Source organism: Narcine bancroftii, chromosome 4 (genome assembly GCF_036971445.1).
Source record: "Narcine bancroftii isolate sNarBan1 chromosome 4, sNarBan1.hap1, whole genome shotgun sequence".
NCBI classification, from domain to species: domain Eukaryota; kingdom Metazoa; phylum Chordata; class Chondrichthyes; order Torpediniformes; family Narcinidae; genus Narcine; species Narcine bancroftii.
Window position 1 is genome coordinate 200,451,074 of NC_091472.1, and position 15,141 is coordinate 200,466,214.

Sequence of the window (15,141 nt, forward strand, 5' to 3'; positions counted from 1 at the left end):
TCAAGCGGCGGAGGCAAAGACTCTCCCACACACCTTTTCAACACCAATAATTATGATGCTACCTAAGAGAGAATAAACATCCATTAAAACCTGCATCTGACAGCCCTATTTTGCTATTAAATACAGATTACAAGATAATTGCCAAAGCACTGTCTTTTTTTTTAAACTTTATTTAAAGGTTTTATCACAGGAATAAAAAAAATTACATTTAAAGAAAAGATATAAAATAAAATAATATAATTACAATACAACATTAATAACCTAACTTAATTCAATCTAACCCCCCCTACATATACAACTAAAAATCTATACATATATAAAAAACCCACCCTTCCCCTCCCCAAAATAAAGAGTGAAGAATTAGTAAAATTAATAATATTATGTATTTAAAAAAAACACACAAAAATAAGGAAAATATGACAAATAAAAATAATTTTAAAAAGATTTATCAGATCTAAAATATCACATCTAAGAGCATACTTAAATCAAACTTAATTGCATATACTTAACAAATGGAGTCCACTTCAACTTATAAAAAGACATCTGACCTTGGATTGAAAAAGAAATCCTTTCCATAATTAAACAAGACTTCATCTCTAAATACCACCTGCCCAAAGTTAGTATATTTCTATCTTTCCAAGTAAACGCTATACATTTCTTGGCCACTACTAAAGCTAAATAGATAAAAGAAATCTGATAATTATTTAATCCTAAATCAATTAATGATTGCATATTCCCTAATAAAAATATATCAGGTTCTAATACAACACAAATATTATATAATCTATTAAATATAGATTGAATACCTTTCCAAAACTGTTGCAATCAGTCACAGGACCAGACAGCATGTAAAACAGTACTGGCTATCTGGTCACAACGAAAACAACAATCTGACTTACTAAGACCAAATTTTTTAAATTTTTCTGGTGTTAAGTACAATTGATGTATAAAATTATAATTAATCATCGCTAATCTAGCATTAATCAATTTCCGAATACTGTTTTGATAAATTTCCACCCAAGCTTCTTCAGCTATTGTTTTCCCATTTCAACTTATCTTTATCCCAATCTTTCTTACTTTCATTTTCTTGTAGAATACAATACATATCAGATATATACCCCTTTTTTGGTATTGAATGTACATATTTCTCAAAGCTAGTTTCGGGCAATAAAGTCATTTGCCGACCACATATCTGTTTTACAAATGATCTTAACTGATAGTACACAAATACAGAATTTCCACTAATACCAAATTTCCTTTATAATTCCTCAAAAGAACAAAAATGTCCTTCAAAAAAACAATCAGATAAGTTTTTTATTCCTTTCCTTTCCCATTGTTTCAAAGTGATATTGGAGACCGTAAAAGGAACAAGTTGATTATTATATAATGGCAATCGCCCAGACCATTTATTTTTGAGCCCCATTTTATCAAGTTTACTCGTCCAAAGATTCAATAAATGTTTCAATATTGGTACATCATAAATTCGTAACAAATTTTTATTCCATCGAAACAAAAATTCATGTGAAGATTTTTCTAAAATAACTCCCAGTTCTATCTTTGCCCAACTGGGCGGATCCTCCATATTCATTAGTGCACTAAGAAATTTAAATTGAGCTGCCTCATAATAATATTGAAAATTAGGTAATCTCAAACCTCCAAATTGAAAGTCCCACATCAATTTTTTCATTGCTACCCTCGGAAATTTTCCCTTCCATAAAAATTCTCTAACTGCTTTATATAAATCCTTAAAAAAAACTTTTTTTTTAAAAAATAAGGAATTGATTGAAATAAATATTGCATCCGAGGAAAAATATTCATTTTTATAGTATTAATCCTCCCCAATAAACCTAAAGGTAAGTCCTTCCACCTAATCAAGTCTAGTTTAATCTTTTTTATTAAGGGAAGGTAATTAATTGAATATAAATCTTGATATTCTGTATTGACATTAATTCCCAAATATTTAATTTGTTTTGTCCACTTCAATTTCGTAATATTTTTATATATCGAATAATCATCTTTACAAATTGACAAAATATCACTTTTAGCCCAATTTACCTTATAGCCAGATTATTGACCATAATTTTCTAAAGATTCTTGAATTGCTGGTAAAGAAATATCAGGGTCCACCAGGTATAATAAAACATCATCTGCAAATAAATTATTTTTATATTCCTCATTCAAAACTCTCATACCCTTAACATTTTCATTTTGACGTATTAACTGTGCCAAAGGTTCAATAACTATAGCAAATAAAGCAGGTGACAATGGACATCCTTGTCTAGTAGACCTTGTTAAATCAAAAGATTCTGAGATCTGTCTATTAGTAGCAACTCTAGCCTTCGGACTATTATATAAAGCCTTTATCAATCCAATAAACGAAGAACCAAAACAAAATTTCTCAAGTACTTTAAATAAAAACTTCCATTCCACTCCATCAAAAGCCTTTTCTGCATCTAATGAAACCACTATTGGATAATTCATTTGAGATTTAAATTTATTTATCAAAGTAATTATTCGCAAAATATTATCAGACGCATAACTGTTTTTTATAAATCCTGTTTGATCTTTATGTATTATTTTAGGTAAATATTGAGCCAATCTATTAGTCATAACTTTAGCTACAATTTTATAATTTACGTTTAACAACGATATTGGTCGATAAGAAGAAACCTGTAAAGGATCTTTATCTTTTTTTGGTATAACCGTAATTATTGCATTAGAACAAGATTCAGGGAATTGAAAAGTTTTATAAATTTGCTGTATTACATTCTTATAAATAGAAGATATATCAACATAAAAAGTTTTATAAAATTCTATAGAAAACCCATCTTCACCGGGTGCCTTTCCATTTGGCATATCTCTTATGGCCATTTCAATTTCATTTTCTGTAAAAGATTTATCCAACTCTTGTCTATCTTCTTGATTCAGCTGTGGCAAATTAATATTTTTCAAAAAAGAATCTATTGCATCTTCACTTACATCTTTACACTCAGACGTATAATGAAACATCATCTGCAAATAAATTAATTTTATATTCCTCATTCAAAACTCTCATACCCTTAACATTTTCATTTTGACGTATTAACTGTGCCAAAGGTTCAATAACTATAGCAAATAAAGCAGGTGACAATGGACATCCTTGTCTAGTAGACCTTGTTAAATCAAAAGATTCTGAGATCTGTCTATTAGTAGCAACTCTAGCCTCCAGACGTTTTATAAAAATTGCAAAATTCCTCATTAATATCTTTTTGTCTAAAAGTAATACCCGATTTTTTTTCTAATTACTGGTATAATCCTGGATAATTGTTCTTTTTTTAACTGCCAATGTAAAACTTTATGAGCTTTCTCACCCCATTCATAAAACTTATGTTTAGTTCGATTCATTAAACATTCGATTCATTAAACATTCAAATCGATATGTTTGTAATTCATTATACTTTAATTTCAAATTAATTAACTGGTTCTTTTGCATTTCAGTAGCATTTTTTTGAAATTCTTTTTCACTAACAGTTATCTTTCTCTCTAAATTTTCAATCTCTCTAATTCTCTCTTTCTTTACTTTGGATGCATAACTAATAATTTGATCTCGTAAAAAAGCTTTCATTGTGTCCCATAAAACAAAATGACTGGAAACAGAGTTAACATTATTACTAATAAAATCCTCAATTTGTTTTTTTAAATAACTAATAAATTCTGGTTTTTGTAATAACATAGTGTTAAATCTCCATCTTGAAGTTCTCTGAACATCTTGTGAACTCTGATATTCTAATAATAATAATGAATGATCTGAGACCAACCTTGCCTTATAATCCACAGATATAACCTTATCCTGCAAATGTGTTGAGATTAAAAAATAATCATTCTTGAAAAGGAATTATGACGTGAAGAATAGAAAGAAAAATCTTTCTCTGTAGGATTAAGTCTTCGCCAGATGTCAACTAAATTCAAATCTTTCATCATATTAGTCACTTGTACTGCCGTCTTAGATTTCTTAATTACTCTTGGATACTTGTCCAATAAAGGCTCCAATACCACATTTAAATCTCCCCCAATCATCACATTAGAGTTTGCTTGTCCAAGTAATAAAGACACATCTACAATAAAAGCTGTATCTTCAACATTTGGAGCATAAACATCAAGCAGAGTCCAAGCCTCATTTCAGTTTTAAAAATCTTCCTCCATTTTTCTCTTCATTCTGTAACTGAAATGGTAAATTCTTATGCACCAAAATTGCCACTCCTTTCACCTTTGAATTAAATGAAGAATAGAAAACTTGTTGTCTTGGGTAAACTTATACCTCTCATTTTGTTCATTTTAGATTGGTCACAGTGTTTGAGCTACCGAAAGAAAATAGACACACACACCGAGAGCAGTTCAGTTTATACAAATGTTTATTACTAATTCAAAAGCTGATTTCACACTACAATATGCAAGCCCTTCCCAACTATACTTATCAACGCTTGGACTGGTCCCAACTGCCGAAGCGAGGCAACGACTGCACACTTGTAGTAGGTTGTCAGGGCGCTGGTAGCAGCTTCTCCACCTCCCCCGACCGGGACGTTGCTCGGACTCTGGCTGTTCTTCCTTCTTGACAAGGGGTGTTCCCACCCCTCGGAGAGTCTAAACCTCAGCAGCAGGACCACAGGCTTATATACCCCAAAAACAATTAATCATGCGCCTACTCCTTCTAATATTTGTCAGTCAAAATCAAAACTGAACATTACATTCTACAATTTAGAAGATTAATTATTATGGAACCAGGATGTTATGATTTCTTGGTTTATCTCGTAGATACAAAGACTTATTAAAACTTCTCGAGCAAGACAGGTTGTGACCAATTCGTCAATTTCAGAGTGTTGCATTTGACAACTGCTTTCCCTGGGCCTCACAGTGGAATTCCATTTCAAAGTGTATCTTCAGATAAGTCCCAATGGCTGAGTTTAATTACATCTGCTAGTTCTGAAAGTAAGGTGACCTGCGTGTGGACCCAGTGTCGTCAGTTCCACATAAGCAAAAAAGCATCTGGGTACATGGTTTTAATCCTCCATTACATTCCACCCCTTGGTCACAATCTGTCATTTGCGAGGCCTAACCAGTATTTGAGTACAGAGGGAGCGAAAAAAGAGAAATCAAAACAACAATTACAAAGATAAGCAATGACGCGAGCAACCAACGGAGGATAGTGTAGCCCACTCCCCCAAATGTAGAAGTTAGCCATGAGAAAGGATTCCAACCAAGGCTCAAATTATCCTTGTTGGCCACAATACCCAGATACTGGAGCTCACGAACAGATTTTGAAACATGCTGAACAATAACATATTTATATAAGCTGCACTTGAGGCTGCTGACCGAGGACTTCTTTGGTGTAATGCATCGGACCGTGTTTCCCACGGGGAACTCCCTTGGAACGTCCTCGACATTACAAATCCAATTGCTGGCATCAAAGCAGCTGTTAAGCCAGATCACCAGGAGTGTAAAATGGAGAACCTGGAACAAAGAAGCCTGACACATGTCACTCACGATACCATAAGCGTTCAGTGTTTAAACAGACTAAATCATCCTGTCCTTCAATAGCTACCCACCGAGTGTTAACCTGGGCAGGTGTCACTATTTCTCCTTTTACAGGAGGGCCACTACCTGGTGGTGCCACCCATACCTTTTGTCCAACATTCTCTAGTTCAGGAATGGGGGGCAATGACTGTTTTTCCTCTGGAATAGGCTGTAATTCAGGAGCATGAAGAAGTCGGTGGAAAGGTGTACCTCCTTTTAAAGGGCGATGATTCAAATTGTCGACTGCCTGCTGCAGCACATGGCACCATCCCTTCTGGGTCCCCATTGATGTTAACAAATGAATTTGTTCCTTCAGTAAGCCGTTCATTTGTTTAACTAACCCGGCAGCCTGCGGGTAATAAGGAATATGGTGAACCCATAAAATACCGTTGTAATTTGCCCAATCACAGATTGCTTTCCCGGAGAAGTGCGAGCCATTATCAGAGTGAATCTCCTCTGGAACATCATAACAATAAATCAAATGGTTTAGTCCTTGGATGGTGCTAGCTTGGTCAGCCTTCTTGGTGGGAAAAGTAAAAACCAGGCCCGAAAAGGTGTCAACCATTACTAGGATGTAATGTTTACCCATACAGTCTAGCATGGGGCCTATGTAATCAATTTGCCAGACCGCAGCTGAGTGAGCACCCCGTTTTATTCGGCCATGCGGACCAGGTGGAACGGTATGGAACTTCACAAGCTGACATTCTGGGCATGTACGTACGACCATGCAGACATCATCCTGATGGACGGATAAAGCATGTGTACGGGACCACATAACTGATCCCTTCTCCCCCAAATGACCACTCTGTTCATGTGCCCATCGAGCCAGGGGGACGGTATCAGCACAGCTGATAGTGGCAAGCTGATCTGCTACTGCATTATGTTGAGCCATGTTAGTCGCCATATTGGTATGGGCATCAACGTGATAAACGGTTATCTCACGATGGTGGGAAGCATCCCACAACAGCTGCCACAACTCTTTGCCCCATACTGGGCGGTCATGTATCATCCAGTTGTTCTTTTGCAAATCAGGCATCCATACCACAAGTCCATTAGCCACAGCCCAGGAATCAGTAAACAGGCGAAGAGGGTGATCATGGGGATCTAGTGGTAAAGTGAATACCTTCAACTCAGCATACTGACTGGAGCCACCATCCCCCTCCTCCAATAAGTGAGTTCCTGACCTGGGATGGTAAGCCACCTGTTCGTGTGCGCGGCCCACCCCTTCAGGCCCTCTGGTCGCACGACTCTGAATATACCACTTCCATTTAACAATAGAAGACTGCTGAGCCCGCCCGATCTTTAGATTAGCATCATTAGCCAGGACCCAATTCATTATAGGAAGTGCAGGTCGCAATTGAACATCTGCATCACCTGTCATTCTTTCAGTCTCTAGCAGGGCCCAGAAACAGGCTAGTAACTGTTGTTCAAAAACAGAATAATGAGTGGCAGCCTCGGGCATGGTACGTGACCAGAATCCCAGTGGGTCTCGGCGACCCTCTTGTTTCTGCCAGAGGCTCCAGGAGGCCACATCATCAATATAATGGTGAATTGAGAGGGAAGGCGATACTGGAAGGTGGGTGAAGGTATACTGGCGCCCCTTCCAGGTAAAGGCGAACTGATCCTGTGAGTCCTCAGCTATAAGAATACTGAAGAAGGCGTTAGCGAGATCAATGACAGCATACCATGTTCCTGAGTTCCCAGTAGCAATGTTTTCAATAAGGGTGACGATGTCCGGAACTGCTGAAGCAAGTGGTAGGGCATGTTTGTTCAAAAAACAATAATCAACTGTCATTCTCCAGGAGCCGTCCGGCTTCTGGATCGGCCAAACAGGGCTATTAAAGGGCGACGTTGCGGGCCTCACTACCCCTTCTTCTTGCAGAGCATCGATGGTGGCAGTAATCTCTTCCTGCCCCCCAGGGAGACGATATTGTGGAATGCACACTGGTTTCATGGGGGCTGGCACCATCACAGGATCCCACTTCGCCTGACCCACTACTAGTTTTTTTGTAATAGTTCGAATTCCAAATTCAAATCCCCCTTGGCTAGTATTAAGGGCCATACCGGCCAACATATTAATACCAGGATACACTCGTCAGTCGCAGCCACCAGGGCATGTAACCAGACAGGGGAAGGGCTATCACCCACCATGGCACAGACTTTTATTTCCTTTGCCAGGGTGACCGCTCCTCCCAACCCCTCTATTCGAAAGGCCGGTCCAGTCCAGAGGTCGGGATTACCAGGAATCACCGAGTGCTCTGCACCGGTGTCGACCAAAGCCAAGTATTGGCGATCATTACCCCCACCCCAGTGGATTGTTAATGGTATGTAGGGCCGCGGATCCCCGTGTGTGCGCCGTGTCTCGATGGAGTAGACACGGGAATCCTGCCCACACCTTCAGGCTTCAGAAGGGTTCGGGGGCTTCCAGGACCACATGCTATTGTTATCTTTAAGAGCCTGTTTAACCCATTGTTTTACTTCATGACGAGTAACTGGAGCAGGAGAAGCCAGCTCGATAGAAGCAGCAGTGGGAGCAGAAGGCACAGCTGGGCCAGGAGGACTCAGCAGCTGGGGATGATGTTCCCCTGATTTTCTCTTATAAAGGGCATAAAGGACCGCAGTAGGTTTCCCATCAATATCACTTTTAGGTACGCCTAACTTTAACAAGGTTAGAAAAAGGTCCTTCCTTGTCGGTCCATTATTACCAGCAACCCTTCTCTTTTCATCCTGCTTGTCTGATTTAACCTGGGTTGTACGTGAATGGATTTTACCTCCCAGTTCTAATTCTCGAAGCCCAGATAAGGCGTGCACCGCCTCAGACACAGGGTGCCCAATTAGCGGACTAGTTATGGACAGAACCAATCCCCGTGTGGTGGGTTGGGCAGAACGAACCAATCTGGTATGCATTCCGGCAGTGAATATCTCTTCATCAGGACTCCCCCCATGTACCCACAGCCTCAAACGCCCTCCATACAAGGCAGAGGCCAGGGCCTGTTGACGAATTAATGCTATACCCTCCTCTGGGGTTCTCCAATTGTTTTGCAAATGTAAATCCCAATCTAATGGTGATGGGTATACTCGTAGCAGGGCATCCCCTAGAATAGTAAGTAAGTAATCCATCTCTCTCCCTCTACCCCGCAGCTCAGCAGTGACCCTGATATCAGTAGATAATGTTCCTAATCCCAACAATTCCTCAGGGGTTAAAAATACATTACCCCCTCCTTGTTCCCAGACACGCAGGAGCCAGGCCGCCAGAGTTTCTCCTGCCTTTTGCCTAAATCGATCTCCAATGGCAGCCAGTTCTTTTACAGAGAAGTCACGTATCATTGACTGTTTCCGACCCCTGTTCCCACTTTGGCCCACAGGGCCCTCCACCCAGTCTAGGGGAGGAGGTCGAGGCCATCCAACAAAGGGAGTAGGCCATAGAGCATAAGCAGGGGTTTGGGTATTTTCCCCTGGGTCCACATGGGAAACTGGGGTATCTATCCCTTCCATCTCTACCCTTACATCATCCCCCCTTCTGTTTGTTTGGGAAATCTGCTGCCTTATAGGGCGAGCATGAACAGCAGATGGAGAGGGTAGTATGTTAGACACATGCTGAGGAGAATCTGCATTATTACCATTCTCATTCCAAATATTCCCATCCCAATCCTCAATTACATCAGGATCGTCACCATTCCTTATCATGGCATGAATACGATATGGATCGGGTTCTACTCCATGCCTTTCCTTATCTGCACAGAGCTGCTGCCGGAGTTTAATATTATGGCAAATCATTTGGACATGCTTATCTTCCCATTCTTTGGCACTGTCCTGACTGGTGCGAACAATCTTGCTCATCATGGAACAGCATTGTCGCAGGACTTCTAGCTCCTCCTCTAATTGCTTTCTTTTGCACTGAGATTCTACTTCTCTTTGAATTAATTCTACTTCACGCTGAACGGAGTGGCGTAATGCTGTGGCCAGCAACCAAAAACCATTCGTCAGCGTTCCCTTTTTATCAGGAAATTTACTTTCTCGAAGGAGAGTGGCAACCCGCTCTCCCAGAGGTGCACTTGATGGGTCTAACTTCTCATCCCAACTAATGGGTGGTCCCAACAAAGACAGGGTATTGGCCAACATGCCAAACCCATCGTCTTTGGAAGTCCATCCAGGAATCAAGAACTGCTCAGGGCTCACCTCTTTCTTTCGGCGAAACATCTTGAGACCAACCCTGCTCGCTGCGCCAATTGTCTTGGTTAAACTTATACCTCTCATTTTGTTCATTTTAGATTGGTCACAGTGTTTGAGCTACCGAAAGAAAATAGACACACACACCGAGAGCAGTTCAGTTTATACAAATGTTTATTACTAATTCAAAAGCTGATTTCACACTACAATATGCAAGCCCTTCCCAACTATACTTATCAACGCTTGGACTGGTCCCAACTGCCGAAGCGAGGCAACGACTGCACATTTGTAGTAGGTTGTCAGGGCGCTGGTAGCAGCTTCTCCACCTCCCCCGACCGGGACGTTGCTCGGACTCTGGCTGTTCTTCCTTCTTGACAAGGGGTGTTCCCTCCCCTCGGAGAGTCTAAACTTCAGCAGCAGGACCACAGGCTTATATACCCCAAAAACAATTAATCATGCGCCTACTCCTTCTAATATTTGTCAGTCAAAATCAAAACTGAACATTACATTCTACAATTTAGAAGATTAATTATTATGGAACCAGGATGTTATGATTTCCTGGTTTATCTCGTAGATACAAAGACTTATTAAAACTTCTCGAGCAAGACAGGTTGTGACCAATTCGTCAATTTCAGAGTGTTGCATTTGACAACTGCTTTCCCTGGGCCTCACAGTGGAATTCCATTTCAAAGTGTATCTTCAGATAAGTCCCCATGGCTGAGTTTAATTGCATCTGCTAGTTCTGAAAGTAAGGTGACCTGCGTGTGGACCCAGTGTCGTCAGTTCCACATAAGCAAAAAAGCATCTGGGTACATGGTTTTAATCCTCCATTACACTTGTCCAACCCACTCACGTTTGTTTCAAATGTTAAATGAGTTTCCTGCAAAAAAGCCACATCAACTTTTAATTTTTTTAAGTAAGCAAGTACTTTCTTACGCTTAATAGGATTATTTAAACCCTGAATATTAAGAGAGGCAAACTTAAGTTTAGACATTACTTACAATAACACAAAGAAAAAGAGAAGGAGAAAAAAAGAAAAGAAAAAAGGGGAAAAAAAGAAAAACACCCCTCCCATTATCCCCTCCTAAAACTACAAAAAGAGAAAAGAAAAAAAAAAATTAAAGATAATAATAAAAAAAACTTCACTCCTTAAAAATTAATGAAAAAAACAGGTAGGAGGTTGCAACCACCTCCTCCTGTCTCAACCGCTCAATGCGGTAACTCCCACAAGGTATTGGATGTGAGATAACTCACACGTAGCTGATGACTTCTGGAAAATGATGCCCGCCCAGTTTCCTCTCCCAACTCCCGTTTCACATTAAACTATCATCATTATGGAGGAGTCACGTGATGGAGTAGTGGCCGGTCAGGGAACTCCAGCTCTCTCCGGAAAAGTTTAAAAAAAACACACAAAACACAAAGGCACAAACATAAAAATTAAAACAAAGTGAAAGTAAAGGTGGGAAGAAAATGGCAGCGAAGAAAGAAAAGTCAAAAGCAACGGGAAGAAGAAAAGAAGAAAGAACATCGGAAGAAGAAGGTGAAGGCCTTACCTGTCCGAGGAGGCCCACCGCGGAGAGAGAAGCCCGCTCCCTAAAGACAGTTGAAGTCCCGAGCTCGGGACTACAAAAATGGCTCACGGAGCCAAGTAAAAGTGCGCAACCACACATGAAAAAAAAAACACTGACGGGAGGGTGGACCAGCTGAGGAGTCGATCTCCACAGCTGAGAATGACAGCTGCAACACAACAACAGGAAGAGAACATAGAAAACAACGAGAACAAGAAAGAAGAGAGTAAAAAGAAAACAAGGAAACAACAGATGACTAACCCAGAGGAAGAAGAAGAACATAGAGAAATGGAAGAAGAAGGGAAAGGCAAGACAATGGATATTTTTTTAAAGAATATATGGAATCAGTAAAAGAATGGCAATTACAAGAATTTAGTGAAATAAAAAGAAGAATTAAAAGTGCAGAAGAAAAAATGAATAGATTAGAGATGGTCATGTCGGATATAGGAAAAAGAGTGGACAAGGTGGAAGAACGAGAAACAGCCGTAGAAATGGAAGTAGAGGACTTAAAAAAGAAATTAGAAGAATCTAATAAAAAAGTTAGAGACACAAGAGCTGTTAGCTCAGAAGATAGATATAATGGAAAATTATAATAGAAGAAATAATATAAAGATAGTGGGCCTTAAGGAAGATGAAGAAGGCAAGAATATGAGAGAATTTATAAAAGATTGGATCCCCAGGGTCCTAGGAAGAGCAGAATTACTGGAAGAAATGGAAATAGAAAGGGCACATAGAACGTTAGCTCCGAAACCACAGCCACAACAAAAACCAAGATCCATTTTAGTAAAATTCTTAAGATATACAACAAGAGAAAATATATTGGAGAAAGCAATGAAGAAAATAAGAGAAGACAAAAAGCCACTGGAATACAAAGGTCAAAAAAATTTATTCCAGGGCAACAAAACAGACTATTCTTGGATCCGGAGGAAGCACAAAAATTTGCAGAACAACTACAAAACAGGCAGAGAGAATGAAGACATTTAACGAGAGTAAAAATGACCACGAACTATATGTATGTGTGTATGTGGGTATATATATATATATGTGTGTGTGTGTGTGTGTGTATGTATATATGTGTGTACATGAGTGTATCCGTATTTAAAGGAAAATATATAGAGTATAGATAAGAATTAATAAGGGAAAGAAAGGGAAGGAAGGAAGTAAGGAGGGAATTAAGAGAGTGACCTTTGTTATATATGAAAATTGAAATCTTTTCTGGGGGGGCTGGGTGGGGAGGAATTACGGTCACTGCGAAATCAGTTAACGCTTGCGAGTGAATTCGCAAATCCAAATGGAGAGGGGAGATGTGGTTGCCCGACAAGGGATAAAGGGCAACTCAGGAAGGGGAGGGGATAGTGGGGTTAAAGAAATTTTAGATAGGAGAATAAGGGAAATGTTTGATGTTTTAGAAATGTTGTCTTATAAAGTGTTCAAAACAAGAAAGCAGAAATGGATAAGAAGGAAAGATGATGATGAGGAAACGGAAAGGAAAGATAAACAAAGTATGAAATGGCTACATTGAACTATATGACTTTAAATATTAATGGAATACATAACCAAATCAAAAGGAAGAAACTGCTAAATTTACTGAAAAAAGAAAAAATTGATATAGCATTCGTGCAAGAAACAGATTTAACTGAAATGGAGCACAAGAAATTAAAGAGAGATTGGGTAGGACATGTAACAGCAGCATCATATAATTCAAAAGCTAGAGGAGTAGCTATATTAATCAGTAAAAATGTACCAATTAAAATAGAAGAGGAAATAATAGATCCAGCAGGGAGATATGTAATGATAAAATGTCAGATATATTCGGAGTTTTGGAATTTACTCAATGTATATTCACCTAACGAAGAAGATCAAAAATTTATGCAAGATATTTTTTTTGAAGATAGCAGACACGCAAGGGAACATACTAATAGGAGGGGATTTCAACCTTAATTTGGATTCAAACATGGATAAAACTGGGAAAAAAATTAACAGAAAGAACAAAGTAACCAAATTTATAATTAAATCGATGCAAGAAATGCAACTTTTGTAATACCAAAGACAGGGAAAGATCCACTCACACCAGTGTCATATAGACCAATATCTTTACTTAACACAGATTATAAGATGATAGCTAAACTATTAGCAAACACCCAAAGGAAAAGGAATATTCATATTATTCGGGTAGTGTAAGGTAAAACATCATGAGATGGGAATGTGTAAGGAGTTACCCTGTACAGGGCTGTAACAAGAAGGGGAGGTGTCCTTGTACTCCTGTTAGGTAAAACATCATGAGATGGGAATGTGCAGGGCTGTAACAAGATGTGAATGCATCCTTGTACTTACAAGATAAGAGAGACATTGATGGATTGAGAGGCAGGAAGCTAGCAGGGAAAGGATAGCAACAGTTTTAGTCATTGGACAAGTAATGATATGATGATGTTCTAAGCACATATCCAAGGGTATAAAAAATCACCATTTTGCTGATAACGGCAGAATGCATTCTCCGACTAACATGGTTAGTCGCAAGTGTTACAATCCGGTAATAAAGAACAAAGAACCCTGATTTCGACTCAGCCTGGTGTTTGTCTCACTCATTCATGAACAAAGCAGACCTAACAGGTAGACATAAAACTTACTCAAGAATAGACCTATTCCTGTTATCAGCTCGTATGCAAGACAGAGTAAGAAAAACAGAATATAAAGCTAGAATATTATCGGACCACTCACCCCTGATATTGACAATAGAGTTAGAGGACATCCCTCCAAGAATGTATAGATGGAGATTAAATTCCATGCTACTTAAAAGGCAGGATTTTAGAGAATTCATTGAAAGACAAATTAAAATGTACTTTGAAATAAATACGGAATCAGTGAAAGATAAGTTGAACGCAGAAAGCGTTCATCAGAGGGCAAATCATAAGTTATGTAACCAAGATGAAGAAGGACTACAATCAGGAAACAGAGCAGTTGGAAAGGGAAATAGTAAATATAGAAAAACAATTAGCAATGAAGGAAGACACAACTAAAAGAAGAGAAATGGCAGATAAAAAAATAAAATATGAAACACTACAAACATATAAGGTGGAGAAGAACATAATGAAGACAAAACAGAAATATTATGAACTAGGAGAAAAAAAACGCACAAAATTCTAGCATGGCAGCTTAAGACAGAACAAACCAAGAGAATGGTATTGGCATCAAGGAAAAAAGACAAACAAATCACATATAATCCAACGGAGATTAATGAAAACTTCAGAGAATTCTACGAACAATTATACCAAACTGAAAATGAAGGGAAAGAAGACAAAATAGATGAATTTTTAACTAAAATTGAACTACCAAAATTACAAATAGAGGAACAAAATAAATTAACAGAACCATTTGAAATGGTAGAAATACAAGAGATAATAAAAAAACTACCAAATAATAAAACACCAGGAGAGGATGGATTCCCAATAGAATTCTATAAAACATTTAAAGATTTATTAATTCCTCCCCTCCTGGAAGTAATCAACCAGATTGATAAAACACAAAGCTTACCAGATTCATGCAAAACAGCAATAATTACAGTAATACCAAAGACAGGGAAAGATCCACTCGCACCAGCGTCATATAGACCAATATCTTTACTTAACACAGATTATAAGATAATAGCTAAACTATTAGCAAACAGATTAGCCGACAATGTACCAAAAATAGTAAATCTAGACCAAACTGGATTTATTAAAAAAAGACGAACAACAGACAATTTTTGTAAATTTATTAACTTAATTCATGCAGTAGAAGGGAATAAAGCTCCAACAGTAGCAGTTGCTTTAGACGCAGAGAAGGCCTTTGACAGAGTAGAATGGAATTATTTATT

General features: G+C 38.5%; 1 protein-coding gene across 1 annotated transcript in view; it reads right to left on the minus strand.

The window, feature by feature from the left end:
* The window catches only part of LOC138762426 (uncharacterized), a 22,774-nt gene continuing 7,633 nt past the window's right edge, over window positions 1-15,141 (minus strand). Inside the window, exons 2-3 of the mRNA XM_069936181.1 lie at window positions 8,256-10,600; window positions 1-62 (exon numbers count right to left, since the gene is read on the minus strand). Of these exons, the coding sequence (XP_069792282.1) occupies window positions 1-62; window positions 8,256-9,816 (1,623 nt within the window). The 5' untranslated portion in view covers window positions 9,817-10,600. The remainder of the gene's footprint in view (window positions 63-8,255; window positions 10,601-15,141) is intronic.